Genomic DNA, 25,465 nt, shown 5'->3' on the forward strand with positions numbered 1-25,465 from the left:
TTTACAGATCAGGAAACTGAGGTTCAGAATGAGAAATTCTTTAGCATGCTCTCAATCACACAACAGGTTTATGGAAGGGCCAAGCCAGGCTCTAGGCTACATGCTGGTCTCCCGATTCCTGGGCTGGCCCCCTCTTCTTAACCCACTTCTATGAGAGACAGAATTAAACATGCACTTTAGAACCTGGCCACCTTTATTGGTGTCCTTGTTCTGCCATTTGCTAGTTGTGTACTCCTGTTTTCTCATCTGCAAAATGGGAACCGAAATGACAACTACCTCACAGTGTTATTTGGGGAAGCAAGTGAATCAATATATATAAGTAGTATGCATTAGCTCTCAATAAATGTTAGTTATCATGATTATTTTATTCCAATATCTACTTAGCTGTTGATAAAGGGCAAATTATAAAATCAGGAATATGGCAATGCCTAGAAAAAAACCTGATAGACACATTAGCATGGCTTATCTTTATGTGTGGAAATTTGTGACAAACCTTATTTCCCAATTTCTTATGAGGATGTTGAACCTGAAAAGGTAATGTCCATCATCCTTGACTTATATCTCTTTGACAGTCTTCACTGGCCCCACTCCCAAAAAGGAATGCCAATATGATTGGACAGGACATTGACTGAAATGTGTGTGCTAGCAAAAAGAACACTGTCATGCCCAACATTTTCTTTTCCAACTGTGCAGGCCCAACAGAGCAAGTAGCCCCACGCCTCCCATCTACTTCCTGCTCTCCTATGGTGACCACTCCTGAAAACACTGCTTTCTTAGGCAGTTCTGCCATCCACCCAAGTTTCTAACTATGGGGACCAGTAGAGCAGGCAGGGACAGGGCCCTGCCCACCTTTACTCTTTCTTTTCTGGGTATCCATGTGGTAAGCACAGCAGAACCTCCTCCTCTTGCTAACCTTGATTTCCCCCTGAGCATGGTGGCTACATGGAGTCAACATGCAGAAGGCGAGACCATCTGCGGGTCTGATGGCAAAGGAATACCAAGCTATCTCACCTAGTCAAAAAATCCCTGCATGAAGGGATACTGTGCCTATCCTCAGGGATTAATATAGCCATAGTGTTTCCCTTTTGACTGCTGGTCTTTAGGCATATATCCCTTTTGGTCAGACCCTGGAGAGGGGCAGAAAGAGCAGTAGCATTCAGACACTACAACCCTATCCAAACTCCTAACCTCATATTACCTTCTGATGGAAAATGTGTCCAATAAGCTAAGTTTTTACAAAGAATAATGCTCATTATAAAGTGTCCTCCAATGTACTGAACTTCCTATTAGTCGTCTGAATGATAATGCACACTTGAAGAATAGCAAGAAAATGAAATACTTGGGGAAATTAAAGCCATTTCTCCCCCAAACCAAATAACCATCGATTTTTTATAATGGTTATCCTGTCCTAATTATAGCACTAGATCTACACACACACACACACAGGCACACACACAAGTACACACAAGCACACATGAATACACACTACACCCCTTATGATATCTATCCCAATAAAAAATCCAAGACAGCTGCTAGAATTAAGCTAAGTACTATTGGAATCAACAGTGTCCTTAGGAAACATAGGGCTGGGATGCTGATTTCATCACAATTCTATCTGCCTGTACTTTCTCCAGGAAGTCAAGAACCATGAGCAGCTGTAGAAATCCAAGTCATCAGAAAAACAAAGGCAGCTCCTCTCCTACAAAGCAAATTCCCTAAAAGGGCCTCAGCATCTGCCTTCTTAGCATAAAGGGTCAGACCTTAATCTATGGTGAATTTGTAGTACTTCTCTCTTCCTTTTTGTTCCATTCATTTGGGAAACCTGATCCCTTTTACTCCAGGCCAGGCACCAGACCTCCACCATTGCCCATAATCATGTCGGTTGTCTTTGACTTACAAGAATTAACCAGTGCCTGATATACCTTACCCATTTCTCCTTCCTTATATATCAAAATGAGGCCCTTTCCTATTTCCAAGTCTGAGTGGGTGGCTCTTAAACTCCTAGAGGTCAAGAGAATTAAGATGACACAACCACCTCTCTCACGGGAAGGGTCAGGATTTTCATCCAAGATTCTGAGGCCAAAGATGCTCATATCTTATTAAAACCTTGAATTTGAAGATATTCTCCATTTCACCTTCAAACTAAGAATGAATATCTGTCAACCAAGGAGTGTTCTAAAGGAACCTGAAGAGACAACATCCCAGGTAAGGCAAGCAATACCTGTTTAGCTCCAGCTCACTGGGTTCAAGGCTACCAGACCTTCAGGGCAGCTATTATTCAGGGATATTATTTTAATAAGTGGATGGATGGATGGACAGCCAGATATTTATTAAGGAACTAAAGAAAGCAAAACAATTCTCAAGTTTACAACATACTTTTTTTGAAAAACGGACATACACACCCACACAAAACTGAGACACAAATTTAATCCATAACTATCATTTTCCTTCCTACAATAACTTTATTTGCAATTGAATTTGGATCTGAAATCTAAAAATAAGGCACACACAGAAATTCTGTTTACGCCAAAGCATCTTCCACTATGAAAACCATAACTAAGGAAGCATTGTAGCTTTAATCCACAGGTAAAACCTCTTATTGGATTATTTAAGAACAACCTCTTTACTCCTCTGCACTCTTGGGAGCACAGGGTATATTTCTGCAGCGTTTCTATCAGGATGGTAATTAGTGTAGCTAAGAAATGCCATCAACAGCAAAAGTAAAATTAGCCTTTACTTGTAAAATGTCTCCTGGGAAAAGCTGGTGGCTCCTGTCTCCACCAAGCAGAGTATTGGGCTTGCTGTGTCATCCCACAACAAGCAAATTGCCCCATCAGCAACACCTGAATAAACCCCCCCAACACATCAACGTGACCACCAACACATCTATCTTTGTGTGTTTCAACCACACCTGCCTCATCCTAGCCACATGCCCCCCATCAAATTGCACATATGACTCTTTTGCCACGGGGCACTCAATTTTCCTGAAAATTTAGCTTATACCTGTGGCATGTTTTAGTCAACATGAGCCTTTGAGACCATTTTATTCAGCACAGTAATACAATAGGGAAAATTGGGGCTCAAGGAGAGGAGGTGATTTGGCCAACATCACATCCTATTTGGCATCAAAGTGAAATCTAAGTTAGTTCCTAGTCCAGAGCTTTCTCTTTTCATTACACCAAGCAATCTCCTTAGGTTTAATCTTCTTTTATTCCACACCTACTGTCTCTTTATCTGGACCTTTCCTGAACACCTCCTCTCTGGGTTCGAGGAAAACCTCACCACCTGCCCACAGCTGGTCTCATCTTCACCCTCCCCTTTCAGACTTTGTTTCACCAATAACCCTCCCTCTACAGGCCCATTCCCTGCATAGTAAGAATATGGTCAAGTATGTCACATATTGGTGAGAGGATCTTCCCCAAACTCTGTATCTCCTCCAGTTACCACTTTTCAAAGCCAAGCTCCTTGCAGGAAGAATATAATCATCAACATTACCACTTCTACCCCACTGCAGCCCAATATCCACTGTCACCACCTCCATGATGTTCCAGCAGAGGCTACAAGATGGCCAATTCCACCAGATCCACATCCCCACTTAGCATCACCACTTGGATAAATGAGTCTTTGCAACAAAACTTGATCAAAGAACCAAACTCCTAATCTCCCCACATCCTAAACCTGTTTTGCCCTCAGTCTTCCCCAATGGCTCAAGCCCAAAATTTCTGATGCCTTTTCCCCCACAGGGATAGAAGTTCCATACAGGAAGGAATTTTTGTCTATTACTATACCCTCAGCACCTAGCCCAACACATGGTAGAAGTTCCATATTTGTTGACCCATTTCAGCCATTCAGTCATCATCTTGCTTCACCCTCTTGGGGGACACCAGTGACATCTCCAGTGGAAACTGAGTAAACACATCTAAGGCCAATGGAGAGATTTGGGTTAGAGAACTTTATTTGAGAGACCACTCCTTTGGCACAAACTGTTGAAGTGTCATCATAAGAGTTTTAGTTGGCCAAAGATTATGCAGCAGATGGATTCAGTAGACAAAGATTAGCAAAACAGGCCAGAGTTTACAAAAATCAATCAATCAAACACCTCCTGTGAGTCCTCAGGTTTTTAGCTGGTTGGATTAATGTGTGAAGCTACGTAGACTTGGAAACCATGTGACCTTTTGTAGGCAACTTGAGAGTTTGCCTTTCCTGAGGGCTCAGACAACAGCATTTACTGGGAAGTCATCCTCATCTTTTTTCTCTATTACTCCCTATAGTGATACAAAAATTTACAGTTTCCATCTCATACCACAGAAAATATTCAATTCAGCCTACCAGAAAAAATGTAATGTGATTCTTACTTTTTTTTTAAAGCATGATAAAGGTCTGGCTATGGCCCAAAATTTTCCAGAGCAGCCATCTGCAAAACAACATGAACTGGCTTGGATTCAGCTAAAGGGGTCAATACCTTGGTCATGAAAACTCTCCTAGCCACCCCTAAGAACAACAGGACAACAACAGCAACAAAACTGTTCCCAAAATTGTAATATGGTATCTCCTTGGCATATAACAATACTTACACATCCAACAATGACATTTTGAAGATGGCATCTCTCTCTCTCCCTCTTTCTTTCTCCCTCTCTCTGTTTCTCTTTCTCTCTCTTCTTTCCCCCCACCCCGTCTGTCACACACACACACACACACACACACACACACACACACACACACATTAATAATAGAAAAGGGATGTCAAAGAATTAAGCCAAGGAAAATTAAGCTGTTCTCAACAAACCCAGAGCTTTTGCTGGATTCATAAGCACCTTTCCCTCTTAACCTTCAACATATTGACAGAGGGGCTCATAAAGTCATCCTTCTGCTGCACCATGGCAGTCCCAGAGGAGTTCACAGGGCCAGGAACACATAGGAAAAATCATAGAAGCAAAATACAGTTTGTCCCAACATATGCCTCCATATATATTAACCACCATACTAACATCTCTTAATTCAGAAAAATAAAAAAAGGTGATCTCCAAGTGTCAATTTCTCTTCCTACTCTTTAGATGTAAGTGCAATACCTGTACCACTACTTTTGCCCTACCTTCATACCTATGCTTTATGAAATAAATCTCCAGCCATATAATTTATTTTGGCCATTCCCTCCATTGAGAACTTCAAAACACCACCACCAACCCCTGCTCCCACCTACCATCTTGAATAGTTGTCCATCCTCAGGAATTATCTCTAATGCCACCTTCTGTATATAAAGTCTTCCTTCATCTCTTCCTTCTCTGGACTCCTAAATCAAATTATATATTTTAATGGCATGGACAAATTTCTTCCCTTTTCTTATAATTCTCTTTTATGGGTTTTTAGGAGTACAGCATTTTCTCTGCTAGACTAGGTTCTCAAGGCAGGAGCTGGGACCTACTCATTTTTGTAACCATAAAGCTTCTAAACAGAGAGCCCTGAATATTCATGGCCCTATCAAGATGCATTGGGCTATTAGTAATAAAGCCTCAACTCAAACTGGCTTATACAAACTGCAGAATAATCAGAGATGGGGCAATCTTCAGTATGGCTCTACCATACCATTTCTCTGCTACTCTTTTAGCACTTTACTCCCCCGTGTGATGCCTTTGTCCTCAGTTTTCCCTCATGATTATCTTCATCATCTATTACTTTGATATTTACTCAGGTTAGCATGGTGCTAAATATTTTTACATGAACTTCCTCATTTAATCCAATTAAACTTAAATCCTATTAAATTTATTCCACTAGCAGTAAATGTACCCCTAAAGCAGGTATTGTCATTACACCTACTTTACAGGTGAGGAAACAATTTCAAAGAGATAAGTTGCGGGGCGCCTGGGTGGCGCAGTCGGTTGAGCGTCCGACTTCAGCCAGGTCACGATCTCACGATCTCGCGGTCCGTGAGTTCGAGCCCCGCGTCAGGCTCTGGGCTGATGGCTCGGAGCCTGGAGCCTGTTTCCGATTCTGTGTCTCCCTCTCTCTCTGCCCCTCCCCCGTTCATGCTCTGTCTCTCTCTGTCCCAAAAAAAATAAATAAAAAACGTTGAAAAAAAAAATTAAAAAAAAAAAAAAAAAGAGATAAGTTGCCTGAAGTTCCACAGCTGGAAACAGAACCTAAGCAATCCGCCTCCAAAGCTGATGCTCTCAACCACTGTCAAGGATAGTCAAGCAAGACCTGAAAAGGCAGGCCACACTAAGGCCACATTACCAGTCTGCTCACAGAAACTCTGAATGGACAGCATATCAGATACAAAGGGTAAAACCAGGGCTGCCAGATTACAATATAAGCATCGTTTAGGAATGTCATTCCACAGCCTACAGTAAGGAAACACCTAATAGGTGTTAAGAGGGTGCTCAAAACTGGTACCAAGTTGAGATTTTCTCACTGAAGTTCATTAGAAGTACTGGATAAGATCTGGAAAGGCAATGACTTTCTCATTGGAAAGCCCAGTGGCTTGGGCTTCCAAGTTGTATAATGCAGACTCCATGCCTGTCCTAAGATCACCTTGTGTACACAGGGATGGCCACTCTATACCATAGTCAGGGCTGACTGACTGAAGACCAACTTTGGAGTTAGTCTGCCTGGGCTCAACTCCAGCTCTGCCACTTGCTAACTGTAACCTTGGACAAGTGATCTCTCCTCTAGCCATACCTTACTCGCATATGAAATAGCGATATTATTAATAGTACCTACTTCACAGGGTCATCATGAGGATTAAATGAGATACCATATGTGAGCCCATCAGCACAGTGTTTGAAATATCACTATCTCATTTAGGGTATACGTAGGAAGTGCTTTACGAGCTATACTGATCATTTTTATTCTTATCAAGGGAACATATTGTAGTCAGGTGGGTGTTCTAGATGGGAAAGTGATTCACAGACTCACATGCTTGCCTGAGAAAGGCAAAGCCCAAACTTTCTCTAACTCCCCCTCCCGAACCCCTTCAAGAAACCTTACACTATCTGGCTGTTGGGAGGATGCTGAGCCCACTCTCCTGGACCCTGGGTAGGCTTCCACAGAAGAGAGAGAAGTCCTATCAAGGGTTCATCTCAGAAAGGTAAGTAAATTGAGAGAGAAACTTTCTTCCCTAGCCCAAATTTCATGTTCAAGTTCCAAGGTAGAGTAAACTGCCCATCAAAAACAAGGTACATGACTGCTATCTATGTTCCTTAGTTACAATCTACATGGAAAAAAAAATAGGTCTCTAATGATTTTTACAAAATAGTAAATGTGTCTTACACTTTAGAGTCTTCTTCAGCTGGTAGCCTGTTACTGGGAACACAGTACGTGCCCAATTACCCTTACTTAGTAACTTCCTAAAATCTTTTGTTCCTTGCACTATCACAAATGCCTACAGCATAATTTGGTTTGCAGTGTTCTATTTTATTTGCAATCACAAAAAAGTGAAATAGAATTATCTGTGGTGAAGTGGGAATTTCGGCATCCCAAGACAAACGTAATGAACCAAACAAAAATCCTTAATGAAAATATTTAAACATATACTTAAGTATGACACCCAACATCATGCAAATTCTTCCGGGATAACTTATTCCTGAGGGTGGACTAAAATCTATCACCTTTAGGATATTGTATTTGAATATGTTTAGTAATGGGTGCTGTCCATCTATCAGTTTCCACTGTACCAATGTACACACCTTTAACTATCACCAAAATCCTAGCACATGTCCCCTACTTCTCAGCAAAAATTGAAGAGCAGTGAGCTGAAGACATGTCTTACATTACCTAAAGCTCATTCATTTCATTAACTGCCAGGAACTACCTACTCCTAATACATGTGCAATATGTAATATTAAATGGAAATATCCAGACAGAGGTTTTACCTAAATATCCTCAGATACCCTTGGAGTTTAGAGCAGAGATAAGGAAGTGAAATGTTGTGCACAATTCAGGTTATGCACATTTTTCTAGGGAAAATGTAAAAGTTTTCATTGGCTTCTAAAAGAGGATATGGCTCCCCAAAGTTAAAAACCACAAACAGAAGTTTAAAAAATTTGAGAAAGCAAACTTTATTATTTGCTACACTTCTAAATTTGAACAATTTCTAAATGTGGTCATCATGTGCACTGTCCAACTTTCCATCTCATATATTTACTTATTCCTCTGGTTCCAGGATTCTTTGGGAACTTTTATATTACTTTACACAGATATTTCAGAAAGCTCATCCAAGGGACGAATTTTAATTTTTTTCAATTCCTTTTTAGATAATATATGCTCAGGAGACAAAACTTTTTAGAACTCAAGCTAACTGCTGTAACTTAAAATAGAAGATGCCAGATTATAAAATGCCTAGTTCTAAAAGTTTGTAACTGGCAACATAATCTCATCCACTTTGGAGACCTAATTTTCCAAAGAGACTAAGGAAGCTTACAAAAAGTGGAGAATTTTTTAAAGTTCCATAGAGGATGCAATCTGACATTATATAAAGAAACCACACGGATCCACTAAGATAAGACAGCATGAATTGATCCTCATGTCAGTTAATACCACTTCTGGAATTTCTTCAGTGGGCATAATCAGAGGTAGGGATTGACAACATGGGTGAGAAGGCCCAGAGACCCCAAAAGGCTACTGAATCTGCTGTTGAAATAGCTGTCTATAGACAGATGATAGTAGTTAACTTTCTTTGGTCATGGTCTTCTTAAAAACTGAAATATGGCAATCTCTCATTTATGTGTTGCACAAATGTATTTCCCAGCAAGGGCGGTCCTTTCCTCCTTATCACCTTACCCATATGTTTCCTTGTTAGAGAATCTACCCCTCATGCCCTGGTTTCAGCAGTCTTTTCATAGCTCTGTTGAGAGCCTGGATCTCACGACTCCCTTAGCCACGGCTAATTGGACCTATCACAAAGTCTGGATTCAAGCTGGGCCAATCAGATTTTTGGTTCTCTGAATTTGAAATTGAAACCAACCAACTCTAGGCAGTCTCTATGAAGCACTTGAATGGAGAAGATGCTTTCCTTGAGTGGCCACTTTTTCAGAAGCAGCATATAAAAACATATCAAGAGAGAAAATAAGAGAAACGTGAGACAGAAATAGTGAAAACTGACTTTGTCCTTATTCCTGATTATTTTCCAACTAACTTGATTCTAGCCCCCCAGGACACCTGGCTGCCCCTACATACACGTAGGGCTGGAAAAGAACTCTTGTATGTTCCTAGTAAATACCTTTCTTTTTCCCTTCAACATGTTTGAATGGGTTTCTGCTACTTGCAAATACATTTTCCCTTAAATAAGTGGTGACTAAATCAGTTAGTAAATAAATGAACTAGATTCTCAAAAAGGACAAAGAGGTTTCATAGGGGAAAGTTGCTGGGAGAGGTGGAAATGAGGAATGCTGGGACCCAAGAGGGTAAGATCTGACTTTGAGACACAAGATTTGGAACAAGTCAAAAGACAAATCCTAAATAGGTGTGGCTATCCCAATGAGGCCAGAAACCAACTGAAAAGGACACAGAGCTCCAGCTGAGGGACTCCTGCACCAGAAAACTGTCCATGTACCTTGAAGTTCCTGTAGATAGAGGCAAGTTTGGGAAGAATTCTAGCTAAATTTATGAGACCATCCTCATTGGAGTATGGATAATCCATAATAAAGAACTTCCCCATTCCTGAAGCCCTGCTCTTATAGAGCCAGTCAATTTGTCAAAGCCATAACCACCTGAATGGATCTGCCAGAACTTTAATGAACATCCTAAGAAATAATCTCTCTCATTCTTCTGCCACCTGCAGTTTTAATTTTCCAGCCAGTTCTTGGGAATTGCCTCCTCCCATCCTTCTCAGTGGGTTTCCAAGATAGTTTTCCTTTGGCATCCTCCTCTGCTAATGTACTTGACAAGAATGCATTTGCTCCTTCCTGCTTGCCCTCTCTCCTCTGTTGCTCTTGACAACATGCTCCCTTGCTCATTCTGGCTTTCTGTCCTTTCTATATAACTCCTTGACAGCATCCTTAAGATACTGTCAAGCAGCACATTTCTACTTCCACTGTACATTAGGACTTCCATTTCCACACCAAATTCCCTGGTTTTCAACAAATCTGTTGTTTTCCCCTTTAAGACAATAGAAAGAACACACCTTTGAAACTAAGCATACCTGAGATTCAAATTCCAGCTCTACCTAATGGTGAGACCTCAGGCCACTTAATCTCCGTGTCTTGTTTTACATCTATAAAAATGAGGGTGCCATGTGTTTTGCAGGGCTGTTGAGCTCACACACATGGAAAGCAACTAGTAAATTCCTAGTACAAAGTAGGAGCTCAAAAATACTCCCTTTCCTTTTCAAAATCAATGTCAGACATAGTCAAAAAACACCATAAAAATCCACTAAAGGTGTAAAGAAATGATGGTTTAAAAAATAGATTTCATTTTTTTAAAGGGTTGTCTCTTTCCTTAAAAGATTAATCTCTATCCAGGCGCCTGGGTGGTTCTGTCAGTTGAGTGTCTGACTCTTGATTTCAGCTCAGGTTATGCTCTCACAGCTTGATGGGTTTGAGCCACATGTTGGGCTCTGTGCTGGCCATGCAGAACCTGCTTGGGATTCTCTCTCTCTCCCTCTTTCTCTCTGCCCCTCCCCCACTTGCACTGTCTCTGTCTCTCTCAAAATAAATAAATAAACTTAAAAAAAAAAAAGATGAATCTCTGTTTACCAAATGTCTACCTATAAAAGAATCAAGGTATTTGAAGATTCATGGTTACTAGTCCAGGTCAAGATTAAAAAAAAAAAAAAAGAAGACATAATTCACAATTAATTCTTTCCCGCAAAATGATGGAAGTCATGAATCAACTTTTACCTTTTATATGAATATTTTTACATAAATACATACATTTTGGTCATCACAAAGTGAAAGAATTGCATGTAGGCAAAGTATTTAGAAAATGAAGATATAGGGGTACCTGGGTGGCTCAGTTGGTTAAGCGTCCAACTTCAGCTCTGGTCATGATCTCACAGTTCATGGGTTCCAGCCCCATGTTGGGCTCTGTGCTGACAGCTCAGAGCCTGGAGACTGCTTTGGATTCTGTGTCTCCTTCTCTCTCTGCCCCTCCCCTGCTTGTGCTCTGTTGCATGCTGTCTTGCTCTCTCTGTCTCTCAAAAATAAATGTTAAAAAATAAATAAAATAAATAAAATGAAGATATAGTAATCATCCAATTAACTCAGGGTTTCTCATCATTGTAGCTATTGACATTGTTGGCCAGATAATGTAGGGGGCAGTTCTATGCACTTTGAGCTGTTTAGCAGCATCCCTGGCTTCTACCCACTGAATGTCACCCCATCCAGTAGTGACAACCAAAAATGTCTTCAGACATTGCCAAATGTCCCTTAGGAGGCAAATTGCCCTCACTTGAGAATAAGTTAACTTGATCAATGTATATAGCCAAACCAGACAGTACAAACCAAGCTATGGGATTATAAAACAGGAAGTATCTGTACTTTTTCTCTCCAGAATGTTCCCACTAAAAAACAAAATGGCTGCACATCACTTCCAAGATACAATCAAATGCTGGCTTCACGGAGAAACAGAGGAGAAATTGCACGTGCCAGAATTCTGTTTGTCAAGCTGCCCTAGCTCTTGGCTGCATGCCCACACCCTGCCTAAAACCTACTTCCCAAACTTTTGAAAATGCTTTCCACAGCTTTCAGAACCTGACCTTTAGAGCAGCTTTATCTATGTGTGTGTGTGAAATAGATTTACAATTTTCTATATTCCTGCAAAGCCAAAACCACTTATTGAGTCCAAATGCCAACTGGGGGTGGTGGGAATTTGCACACAGATGTCAGTGGATGCCAAAACAACAACACAAGAGCTCCACCTGCAACTAATTATAGAAACTGAAATTGCACTCTGGCCAGAAGAGGCTAGGTTCAGAACCCACCCCATCTGCTTTGGCCGATAAAATCACTCTGTTACTTTTCTCCTGTCAACATATACTTGCTTCTTAAAATCCTCTGAGGATGTCTTCTATAGGGAATTTTATTAGGCAGTGTTTTGGGGGTAACCACTCCCTCTGCCTTTCCCCACTTGGAGCTTGGTTTCAAAAAGTGCCTTTGGCACAAGTGAGATTATAATAATCTATTTGTTGAAATATTCCAAAATGTTTTCTTTAGTTCCTTGTGTGTTGTTGCTATCCCATTGCCAAAATAAAGTGATCCAGAGAGAAAATGGAAGATGGAAGTCATTTAGCTCTCCCAAGGTCCAGCATACAGGAATGTTTATATTCCTTCCCCCATTAGCCAAGTCTTTCATAAAATAAAACCTGGGAATAAAAATCTGTAGGACTACTAATGCAGTGCACATGGCTGATCTTAGGGCTGACTGCAAGAGATTACTGAGGAAAAAACCAGCTGACATCTGTGACAAAGATGTGTGTGTAGTTCACTTCAAATCATTCTCCTACATTCTAGCAAACAAAGAAATCAACTGTTGGCTCTGTGCCATCTCATCTATCTTCAGAACCAAAGGAAGTTTTCACCTACCCATGAAAGCCATTTAAAATTGTGGTTTCAGTCTAAGTAGGTCATTGCCTAAATCTGGACCAAAGGGTTTTCCACCTTGCTGGAAAGGTAGACAAAAGCTACAGTTCTCTGAGGAGCTGAGGAAGACTATTTCAAGATGAGGAAGGTTGACTTTTTGTTGTTGTTGTCCTTCTAAAATTCAGCATTCCAAGTTATACTGTGGTGCTAAACTGGTTTATATTACACAGTTCTAAATCTGTTCGCCTTTGTCACATTGGGGAAGGCATACATAAACACTCATAATTTAAATCAGAGTTAAAATGAAAAAAAAAGTTATATACCTAATTGGTATTTGATTGACTTAATCTCCCAGGTCTCTTGATATGACTATAAACCCTTAAAATATTTGAAGAACGAGGGTAACTAAGGACAGCTCAAGTCAGTGCAGTGAACATCTGTTTTTGTCCTAGAGCATCCCTTTGCCCTTCATCTCAGTCTTTTTAAAGAACTGCCCCTCAGGGCGCCTGGGTGGCTCAGTTGGTTAAGAATCCTACTTTTGATCTCTTGATCTAAGGGCGCCTGGGTGGCTCAGTCAGTTAAGAATCCTACTCTTGATCTCTTGATCTCAGCTCAAGCCCCTCATCAGGCTCCACACTGGGCATAAAGCCTACTTTAAAAAAAAAAAACAAAAAACCCTGCCCCCTCCCTAAAGTCTAATAGACTCACCTGTCATAGTAAACCTTTCTCACATACCTGCCCCTTGCCCTAGCAATTCACACTTACCAAGTACTAGAGACAGGATATGACCAAAGCAGGACCAAAAATCCTTCTATAAATTTTCCAAATGGGAAGTGAAGACAGGGATCTCTTAACCATTCAGTTATGACCTGGGGGTACTGGCAGCCAAGACCACCCGCCACATGAAAGACAAAAATGAGGCTTACACACAGACAGAGGCAGAGATCAAGAACCAGAGATGAAACAATGAGGAGAGACAAAATCCTACTACAGTGTGAGGCACTGGATCCAGTCAACCCCAAGCTCAACATCTGAGCCTTTCTGCAATTTCATTGTAAGAACTAATAGAGGGGCGCCTGGGTGGCGCAGTCGGTTAAGCGTCCGACTTCAGCCAGGTCACGATCTCGCGGTCCGTGAGTTCGAGCCCTGCGTCAGGCTCTGGGCTGATGGCTCGGAGCCTGGAGCCTGTTTCCGATTCTGTGTCTCCCTCTCTCTCTGCCCCTCCCCCGTTCATGCTCTGTCGCTCTCTGTCCCAAAAATAAATAAATAAATAAATAAATAAAAAAGAACTAATAGATCCCCCTTTTTTGCATACACAGGCTTTGAGGAGATTTGTGTCACTACTTTGGAGTATTGCCCAATACAATTAGTAAGTAGGTTTCTTCAATCTAATGTGTAAGGTCCTTTAAGGTCTCATTTCAGCCCACTGAAATACACATATTTTTATGGTTATCATGACTGATAATTATTATGAATAATAGTTCTCAACTAATAACTATTTTATTAGTTAGGAAGGTATTGAGCTGCAAGTAATAGAATATCCAACCAACAGTGATTTAAACTACGAGGGGCTAACTCTGGAAAACAGTGTGGAAGTTCCTCAAAAAATTAAAAATACATCTACCCTATGACCCAGAAATAGCACTGCTAGGAGTTTACCCAAGGGATACAGGAGTGCTGATGCATAGCAGCACTTTCAACAATAGCCAAATTATGGAAAGAGCCTAAATGTCCATCAACTGATGAATGGATAAAGAAATTGTGGTTTATATACACAATGGAATACTACTTGGCAATGAGAAAGAATGAAATATGGCCGTTTGTAGCAATGTGGATGGAACTGGAGAGTGTTATGCTAAGTGAAATAAGTCATACAGAGAAAGACAGATACCATATGTTTTCATTTATGTGGATCCTGAGAAACTTAACAGAAGACCATGGGGGAGGGGAAGGGGGAAAAAAAAGGTTAGGGAGGGAGGGAGACAAATCATAAGAGACTCTTAAAAACTGAGAATAAACTGAGGGTTGATGGGGGTGGGAGGGAAGGGAAAGTGGGTGATGGGCAGTGAAGAGTGCACCTGTTGGGATGAGCACTGAGTGTTGTATGGAAACCAATTTGACAATAAATTTCATATTAAAAAAAAAAAACTAAAAGGGGCTATTTTCTCACATGACTAGAGGTCTGGAGGCCAACCATTGTAGGTACTGTTGCAAGTGCTCAGAGATGGGAGGACGTATGTTTCTGTGCTTGGCTTGGCCTTTCTCTCATGGTTATTATACGGCTGATACAGCTCCAGGCAACATATCAACACTCAAGACAGGAAGAAGTGGGAAAAAGCATCACTGGTGACATATATTTACTCTTTTTATCAGGAAAACAAAAGCTTTCCCAGAACCTCTCAGATACCCACTTGGGTTCCATTGCCCAGTTACATGAGACATAAAGGGAGGGGCCTGACACTCGGCCATTAAAAAGGCATCATTATGGGGCACCTGGATGGCTCAGTCGGTTGAGCGTCCGACTTCGGCTCAGGTCGTGATCTCACGGTCCATGAGTTCGAGCCCCGCGTCGGGCTCCGTGCTGACAGCTCGGAACCCGGAGCCTGTTTCAGATTCTGTGTCTCCCTCTCTCTCTGACCCTCCCCTGCTCATGCTCTGTCTCAAAAATAAATAAACCTTAAAAAAAATAATAACTAAATAAATAAATAAATAGGCATCATTAGGACACTCTGGAAGGCCCAGCCACTGAAGGAGACTTTGACCACACTGAAAGTGCTCATCTACCTTCGTAAGTCTCAAACTTTAATATATTGCTTCCAGAGCTACTCCTGATGCAGACATTCTTAAAGTGTGGCCTTTAGTTCTAGGAATATTTATAGTTTATGACAAATAGGATTATTTAAAATATATAAGCAATATATATAATAATAACATATATGTTAACATATGTAACAGAATAACAGATATACACATATATATACACACACATATACATATAAATGTGATTTGGAAGGAAGTACAATCCCCTGACCCCAATGAATTTGGGCCTGACCATGTAACATGCTTTAGGCAACAGAATGTTAGTAGACTTGATATGCACATAGGTTTGAAATGTGTTTATGTGATTTGGTTAGAGACTTGGCATCTGTGATCCACTGTAAGATGAATTCCTGAATAGCTTCTGTTCCAAGGAGAATGTGGACGCATGTAGAACATATTTGAACTGAACTTTCATCCTAGAGCCTGATGCCCTGAGTCTAGCCCTGTTCAACTAAGTTGCAACCAACCTGCAGATATGTGAGGGAGAGGTAAATGTTTTTTTTAAGACAGTAGGTTTTGGAATGGCTTGTTACACAGCATTACTGAAGCTATAGCTGCTTAATACATAGATGCTTGGTTTAAGATAAAGTTTCATGGACTTTGTGGGATTAAGCAAACTTAATAATTTTTTTTTAACTGTAGGAGTTAGAGCATTTCATTTCACATGGGGATATATTGTATTAGTTTGCTAGGGCTGCCATAATAAAGTAGAACAAACTGGGTGGCTTACACAACAGAAATTTATTGTCTCACAGTTCTGGAGGCTAGAAGTTCAAGATCAATGTGTCACCAGGGTTACTTCCTTCTGAGGACTGTGGGTGAAGAATCCAGGCCTCTTTCCTTGGCTTGTAGATGGCCATCTTCTCCCTGTCTCTTCATATGATCTTCCCTCGGTGCGTGTTTATGTCTGTGTCCAAATTTCCCCCCCCCCCCAGTTTTTTTTAACGTTTCTTTATTTTGAGACAGAGAGGGTGGGAGAGAGCACGAGTGGAGGAGGGGCAGAGAGAGAGGGAGAGAGAGAATCTACTGTCAGGGCAGAGCCCAACATAGGGCTTGATCTCACGAATTGTGGGATCATGACCTGAGCTGAAATCAAGAGTCAGATGCTTAACCAGCTGAGCCACCCAGGTGCCCCACATATTTCCCCTTTTGGTAAGGACATTAGACAAATTCGGTTAGGGCCCACTCAAATGACCTCATTTTAACTTGATTACCTCTGTAAAGACCCTATCCCCAAATAAAAACACATTATGAGTTACAGGGGATTAAGATTCCAATGTATCTCTTTGAGGAGAACATAATTCAATCCATAACATAAGTATTATTAATTTCCAGGATAGAAGTATCTAGTATATCATGTCTCAAGTTTATTTGACCAGAAAATCCCATCTGCCAAGTGTCATTTCCCTGGATACACTTTGGAAAACTGGCTTTGAGGGATTGATTGATCTCAGACTTAGAGTAGCAGAAGGAATGGAGCCTGAAAGAAGGCACAGGGAAAAGACAGGTCTGAATAGTGAATATATTTAAGTCCCATCCACAAATTGGACAGTTCTGGACACTCCAAGGCTGAGCCCTTAATCCCACAAACACCCAGTACTCAAGGTGACTGCAGCTGCATTTAACTGTTAGTGGATACCCCCTCACAATGCAGCTGACTTGCCACCTTCCCAATAGGAGATAGAATTAATTCTATCACCCACTTCCTAGTGGTACAACCCTTCATATCTGGACACTCCCAATGAAATGAGCATTTTAGAACAGGGTTTAATGACCCTGTTGAAATGGCCCTACAGTTATACAAACAAAACAAAATGATAAAAGAAACACGGAAATGTGATCCATCTCGACCTTTTCAAGTTACAGGCTCAAAATGAGAACCAATAAATCATATGCTGAAACTAGCTCAAAAACTCATCAAAAACCCATATTAATATTGATTTAGAGTAGATTATTTCCTATTGTGTTAAGCTAGAAATAGAAATCATCATATAACCATTGCTTAAAAGCCGTAAAACTCCCCAGGCAGGTTTACTTACACTTCTTAGGTTACATTTCCCAATGACCTTGTCCCACTTCTGCATTCACAAGATGGGTAAATATTAGATCTAGTACAATCTCCCAGCGTGTGATGCTATTTATATTCATGCAGATCCTTGGCCAGCCATGTGCAAGTTAGGAAAATGTCTCAAAATTGCTTAATATACATCTAATTTGGAAAAAGTAATCTATTAAAAATATAAAGTTAATTATTGCAAAAAAATCCAGGAATATGAAAAGTCAATAATGTAATATGCATCAAACTGCAAAACATAAGTCCTTATGAAATTTCTGAAAATTTCTCCTCTACCATGTGTTCCCTCTGTGATCTCTATCACACAGGTAAATAGAAAGGAGCTGTAAAGACAATCATATAACCTTTTAGAGAAAAGTAGGCTACTTTACTTTCTAATAGTTGCATTCTCCTGCCCCCAACATCCACACCCAACCCCATAGGAATTACAAATAACAAGGGGGCTGCCTCAAGTGGCAGCCAAACATCCACTCCAAATCTTTTCTTCTCACCTCTCCCCCAAATCATTCTACAGGTTTGACATTGAGTTCACACCATTCCAAAGATTAGCTGTCTGTAATACTCTACCACCCTCTTCTTCCATTCAAGACAGCACATCATGAAGTAAAAAGTACAAGTGATAACGTAAGAGTAACTGTGCATCCATGCACTCCAGTTTATACAAACATGCCAATGATGCCAACTGCCAATACTGTAACTCTTCATGGTCCCAAATATATTTCTATTCATGCAGCTCTGTGTGGCTGAGAAGCAGGGCCTGGGAGAGAACCTGGGGGATAGGAGTGGGGAGGGAGTCTGAGATGAAATATCCATCCAGGAACCTGAGTAGCTACTCTTTGCACATAAGAGATTTGGTCACAGCCACCTACCCATTGTCTCCAAGTTTCCAACAGCCGTGTGCTTCCTACAACACAGGGAGAATGCTCAACATCCTCCCTTTGATCTGCAGTTGGGTTCAGCTCCCTTGGACAGAACCACTAGAACTTCCAAATATACTGCAAAAGAATTCATGAGTGGGAGCCCTCTTCAACAATGCACATAAGGGTGAAAGGTTTGCATTAGTGAGCATTAAATTCACAGAACCATGAATTTCATATACAAGAGCACTTTGAGCTTCCTGACCTCCACCGTATGATGGATCTGCTTCCCATTTGTATTTACCTAGTATAGTTCAAATGGTTTTAGATCACCCAAATTTAGGTTAGTGAAATTCTAATTATCCAGATACCCTCTGGTAGAACCACATTTGTAGATGTAGTCCGTGGTTGTTGTGCATAAGAAACCACAATCAAATGTTGCGTATCTCCTTTACATTCTTTTCTTCCATACAGAAAAAGTTTCCATGATTTTTTCCTCTAAAGGGAAATTATAGTCAGTTATGGTAAATGGCAGAAACTCTAAACAGCACAAAAAAACACTTCTGGGAAAAAGAAATAAATTCCTAATTAAGAATAAAAATCCCAATTAAACTAAATCACATTCTTAATCATTTTATCAGAGTTAGTCTTTTTTTTTTTTCATCTAACACATATGATGATAAGATTATACTCACAGCTCAGTGATCCTCTAAGGAGTTAGTGAACATAAAGTCTTAGCCGTTGGCATAAACTATACCAAAGCCTTAAAGCCCAGCTCTCTCATTTACTAGCTGTGTGCACTTGGGCAAGCTGCTTATTCTTCTTACATTTATTTTTCATCTGTAAAATGAGAAAAAGTCTAGCACCTACCTCAGGTGACTGACACAAACACTAAATAAGATAATGTACACAAAGTTCTAAGAACAATGCCTGGCACATAGTAAACCCCAACAGATGTCTATCGGTAGCAGTAGCAGTAATAATAGAAACAGCAGCAACAGCAGGAATCTGGATTGTTCCCCTAACTTTATTTCATCTAACTCCACTTTTTGACAAACATAAAAACCCCACTGGTAGAAGTTTCTAGTATTCCTTCATATCTGACTCTCCTTCCTGGAAAGAGGAGAGGACTATACCTCCTGACCCCTTGCAATCATGTCACTTCCAGTCCAAGGAATTGTGAAGCCAATGTGCCATCTCCAGGCACTCCCTTCCTCTGGTGTAGTAACTCTTGAAGCCATGTGCCAAGGTGCAGAAAGCCGGGATCCTGAGTCACTGCCTGGAGGAGGGCTGCCCTGGAGACTCACTTGACCTACTTCACACTTCAGGTGAATAAGGAAGGAATCTTGATGTGTTAAGCCACTCAGATTTGAGGTTTGTTGATTACCACCCTATCCTGACCAATAGGTACTCCAATACCTCTAAAAGGGATCCTGACATAATTCCCAGAGGAGAAAGAGAGGTGCTTCAATTGTTAAAAAATAACTTGCTTTTTGTCAATATTTAGATTCTTTACTTTGTAATACTACCTCATATTGCAAGCAAATTGACTTTTCAAACTCTCCATGCTTCTTCCTCCTTTTGTATTTTTAACCTAAAAAAGAAAATAATTACATTTTACTTCTATTTAATACACAGGTTAATACTGGGGCTCTTACTGGATCATATGTCACATGGTCATATGGCACCCATAGTACCAAACATAGCCTGTGATCATAGTAGTTTCCAGAACTAGGAAGGGGTACTGGGAGCACCCTCAAGTGTTCAATTGTTTCTGGCTTAAGGCAACATGGGACAGTTAAGTAGAACTATGGATATTTTCTACTTTAAACTAAAACTAACCCTTATGAAATAGAAAAGGGGTTTAAAATGTTTTTACAAACCAAAAAGGTTTTGTGCATCATTAAAATGTACCTCAATATATTATTTATTTTATGTTGTCACTTCCATATTTACATCTGTATGAATGTCAGAATAGACACATAATATATTGGCATAATTGTACATCATAAATATACATGTATAAGTTGGGGTCTCTGCTCAAAAAAATTTAATGATAGGAGCATAAGATAAAAGTAACTTTGAAACTGACAGTTTAAAGAATGGCCTTCACACTTTTTGTCGCTATTTGCATCATTCCTAAACTGCTGTAACCATTTTCCAAAGCAACTAAAAAAGAAGAAAACCAATACAGAACTAGGGAAATTCACATAGCAGTAACAGGTTCATAAGGACATCATGAACCAGCAAAGTCAGAAGAAAAAAAAATAAAAGCAGAAATGATAGTGAGGAGCATAGATTTGATTTAGGGTTGAAGAACAAAACTTTCTGTTCCAACTAAAAATCACGTTTCCACATCTGAAAACCAGCAAAGGCTCTGTCAGATAGTTAAAAGGATAAGGTGATTGCTTTCTACACATAGAAGCAGGATGAAGAGCAGATTCTCATACAGATCAGAAATGCTTCTAAAGATACTTGGACTCCAAAGTGTGGTATCCAGGGAAACAGGAGGGCCAGCAGATAACCCCAAGAAAGGCAGAGAGCTTTGTTAGGCCAACATCCAAACCAATTATTGAAGAATCACTAGTTCAGCCAAGTTAGAATTATCTCAAATTTCTACAGAAAGTTAAATGATATCTGGGAATTTTTCAGCCAAATGGCACAGAGCTCTCTATTCCCCATCTCATAGCACTTACCTCACTATCAGTAAGAGGTGAAGCTGGGATTTAAACCCAGGCATATCAGACTCCAAAACCCTTATGAAAACGGCAGCAGATAAATGAGCCTCACAGAATAGGTAGGATTTGGAAATGGAGACTGGCTGGCACTGAAAGGGGAGAGGCAGGGAGAGGAGGCCCTGAGGAGGCCATTAGTGAAAGGGAACAGAAAAAGCTAAGGAATAGAGGTGGAAAACCCTGAGTGTGTGCAGGAATTACCAAGTATAGTGCAGGTAGCATAGGAAATGTGCAGGGAGGAGGTATGAGATAAGGCTGGGAAGGCTGGCTCTGGCCTTTCAGCTGATGATGCTGTCGGCTCAGCCAAAGAGGCAGACTTCACTCTGAAGGCAATAAGCAATAATTGAGAGCTTTAAAGCAGAGAAATGGCATATAATGCAAGTAGGCCCTGGGAAAACTAATCTTGCTATGACATGGAAGATAGATTAAAGAAGAATAAGAAGGTGCCTTGCACATAATACATGTGCATTTAATATGAATGGATAAAGGAAAGACCAGGTTAAAACTTATTGTGTTTCTCCAACATGATACCAAACCCATTCTACCCAGTGCTATTTAATGTTTGGTTTGCTATTTAGAGAATAAATTCCCCTCATTCTAGAAAGAAATAAAGCTGCTGTGGCTTCAAAAATAAGTCAATTGATCAGTCAAGTGTGGCTCTCTAAATGTTGCCGTTACAGTATCTACTCTGGCAAAAATTAACATTTTCTTCTTCTATGCAGAGGGAAGTACATCTGAGCTGCTGCTGTTACTGCTGAAAAAGAAAAAAAAAATTAACCAAGTACAAAAGTTAGGCAATGAAGAATGGTTCCTCCCCTTCAGCAACAGGGTGAAAAAGTTATTGGAAAATAAGATAATAAGCCATAATTTCATATTTCTTATGCCCTTTTGTGGTCTCCAAGTCAAACACGTACTAAGCCATAGCTTTCTTGATGATGCCAAACTTCCTTCTGCACAGGTCATGGTGCCATCTGCAAAGCATCAATTACTCAGTGAGAAGCCAAGGCTGAAAAACCCTGAGATGAGTCATAACCTACCTGATTTTCTTCATGGGAAACCCTCATCTGCTCCTTGAGGACAGACATTCGGGCTGCCTCTTCTTTCCTCAAGACTCTCTCCTTCTTGAGCTCAGGGCTCCAGAAGGTCTTGATACTGTTCATGGAAGATCCCAACTTGCTGTCCTTGATGTCTAGCTCTTTCCGGAGGAGGTCATTCTCTCTCTGAAGTTCCTTGAGCTGGGCTTGAAGGTCTAACATTGTGCTATCCCTTACCTGCCTCAACATGGAGGGGACCTGGTGGTGGTGATGATGAGACGAGCTAGTCAGACCACCATGTTGATCCGTGTATGAAAGAACATCTGTGTGGGAAAGTCCAGCAGAAGCAATATTGGGACTACTCCCCATGGCTGTGACTCGGCCTCCATATACAGCTCTATTTGTGGCCCTTCCCAGAGTCATGGTGCCCTTTGGGTAAGTTGTCGAAGCCACCCCCTCATGATCACTCAGATACATGGGTCCAGACGTAGCATAAGCCGCATTAAGGGACTGGATATTCTCCATGGACAGTGTCTTGCCTGTTCCTCCACCTCCCCCACTGCTTGTTCTTCTGTGGCCCAAACGAGGAGACCTTGGCAAACGAGGAGATCTGGAAGGGCTACCTTCCAGATTGGTGATTGTTCTTGCACTTCCATACATTTTTCTTCTATTATGAGGTGCTACTGAAGAGAAGGAATGCTATACTAAGTTGGGAGGTAAGCCAGTATTTCCACTATTGGCCTGAATTTTCACTGCATATTTTTCACCGTCTGTACCAGAAAATGACTCCAAATAGAGACCTGAAAAATGAGAAAAAAGATAATCAAAAACAAACTGTATTATATTTTTAAAAATGCATTGATAGATCAATGATGATAATGATAGATACATCAACATCAGAGAGTCACACCCATATTCATTTTTTTAATGACCCCAAACTTTACTTACAACATGCAAACATTTTGTATATTTCCCCCACCCTGCCCCCAAGCAAGGTCAAAAGTTCTCACAGCAAAAAGGAAACTTGTTTTTCCTTAGGAAAATGAAGCTTTGCATTTTGGTTTGTGCTAAGTGACAGTTGGGACGTCCAGAAAATTCACCATAGAATTCCTCCTCATAGAGAACTTGGCTATAAAATACTCCATCCTAGGGGCATGACCCCCCCATACACAAGTGGCTTGACAGTAACTTTGAGAAGCTTTTGCTTCCTAGGATATCAAATAACAGTCAAGCAGGTTGTTACCTCCCCATTCTGTACCCATTCCAGACATCACTAATCCATCACTGTCCTCATTTCCACTAAGATTGGAATTCTTCTCAACATAATATTCTAGATGGTTTACCACCAATCAACTAGCATCGACTCAGGAGTTTGAACCTATTGACCATTTTGAAGCTAGAAGAAAAAGAGGTGGCTCAAAAAAACAAATAATCCAGTGAAGACATGGGCAAAAGACATGAATAGACACTTCTCCAAGGAAGACATCCAGATGGCCAACCGACACATGAAAAAATGCTCAACGTCACTCATCATCAGGGAAATACAAATCAAAACCACAATGAGATACCACCTTACACCTGTTAGAATGGCTAACATTAACAACTCAGGCAACAACAGATGTTGGCGAGGATGCGGAGAAAGAGGATCTCTTTTGCATTGTTGGTGGGAATGCAAGCTGGAGCAGCCACTCTGGAAAACAGTATGGAGGTTCCTCAAAAAACTAAAAATAGAACTACCCTACGACCCAGCAATTGCACTACTAGGCATTTATCCACAGGATACAGGTGTGCTGTTTCAAAGGGACACATGCACCCCCATGTTTATAGCAGCACTATCAACAACAGCCAAAGTATGGAAAGAGCCCAAATGTCCATCGATGGATGAATGGATAAAGAAGATGTGGTATACACACACACACACACACACACACACACACACACACAAACACACAATGGAGTATATACACACACACACACACACACACACACACACACACACAATGGAGTATTACTTGGCAATCAAAAAGAATGAAATCTTGCCATTTGCAACTATGTGGATGGAACTGGATGGTATTATGCTAAGTGAAATTAGTCAAAGACAAAAAATCATATGACTTCACTCATATGAGGACTTGAAGAGACAAAACAGATGAACACAAGGGAAGGGAAACAAAAATGATACAAAACAGGGAGGAAGACAAAACAGAAGAGACTCATAAATATGGAGAACAAATTGAGGGTTGCTGGAGGGGTTGTGGGAGCAGGGATGGGCTAAATGGGTAAGGGGCATTAAGGAATCTACTCCTGAAATCATTGTTTCACTATATGCTGACAAATTTGGATGTAAATTTTTAAAAATAAAAAATAAAATTAAAAAAAAATTAAAATTTAAAATTTTTTTTTAAAAAGAGGTGGCTCAACCATCAAGACTCATATATATCTAGCCAGATCCTAAATGCTATTACCAGAAAATGGCAATCCTGGCTTTTTCTCCTTTCACAAACATCTTTCAGGCTGGTGTTTTGGGACTGCTTTTCCATTTTGGTGGACCTAAATATTCACTCCACACTACCCCACACCTGTACAGAAATGGTACAAGAACAGTACACTGTGTTAGATTTCCTGGTCCCATACCCCCTAGAGAAAAATAGTAGAAGTTCCCTGTCATGGTTACTCAAGCACTTTGGTACACAATTTTATGTAAATGGGCTACAGGGTTGTGATTATTCCCTCAGTGTTAGGACCCAAATGGCCTTAATGGGGTGTATCATGGCTTCCTGCTCTTCTTCTTAGGATATGTGTAAAGTACTTTATTTTTCTTCAGCTTTTTAGACACTAAGACCACAGATTTTGGAAAGGGGCAAACCAAGGTTCAGATCTCCACTCTAACATTGGCTAGCTGAATGACCTTAGGTTAGGGATGGGCATGTGACCCACATTGGTGCAAAAAGATTTATGCCATACTTTAGCTGGAACAATTGGAAAAGATAAGCTCTTTTTCAGCTAGAATTTACTTGCTTTGATGTGGCGCTTCTTAGTACTACCATGTGGAAATGGCTTCCCCGGGAGAGAAACTAATGCAAAGGAAAGCAAACCAAACTTTAGATAGTTTGAAATCAAATCAAGTGACATCACTTGATACCCTGGATCCAGTAGTCACTGAAGGTACATCTGCCCCAGGCCAGTTTAGTTACACATGCCAGGTAGAGTGACTGCATTAAAGGCCCCAACTCTTTACCCCTTCCTGAATCTATGTCCTTGGCATGCCATCCCATCTGACTCTGAGTTCATTCATATGATTTGGTTTGGCCAATAATGTGATAGCAAATGCAAAGGAAGCAGAGGCCTGAAGTAGCACTTGTGTATTTACTCTTTTGCTCATTTTCCTCTGTAGTACTAATTAGAATATGCCCAGTGTAGGGGCGCCTGGGTG

General features: G+C 40.6%; 1 protein-coding gene across 1 annotated transcript in view; it reads right to left on the reverse strand.

The window, feature by feature from the left end:
• ERC2 (ELKS/RAB6-interacting/CAST family member 2) overlaps positions 1-22,692 on the reverse strand; it is a 728,571-nt gene extending 705,879 nt beyond the window's left edge. Inside the window, exon 1 of the mRNA XM_049640744.1 lies at positions 22,036-22,692. Coding sequence (XP_049496701.1) covers positions 22,036-22,692 — 657 coding nt within the window. The remainder of the gene's footprint in view (positions 1-22,035) is intronic.
• Positions 22,693-25,465: the final 2,773 nt, after the last annotated feature.

Source organism: Panthera uncia, chromosome A2, assembly GCF_023721935.1.
Source record: "Panthera uncia isolate 11264 chromosome A2, Puncia_PCG_1.0, whole genome shotgun sequence".
Lineage (NCBI taxonomy): Eukaryota > Metazoa > Chordata > Mammalia > Carnivora > Felidae > Panthera > Panthera uncia.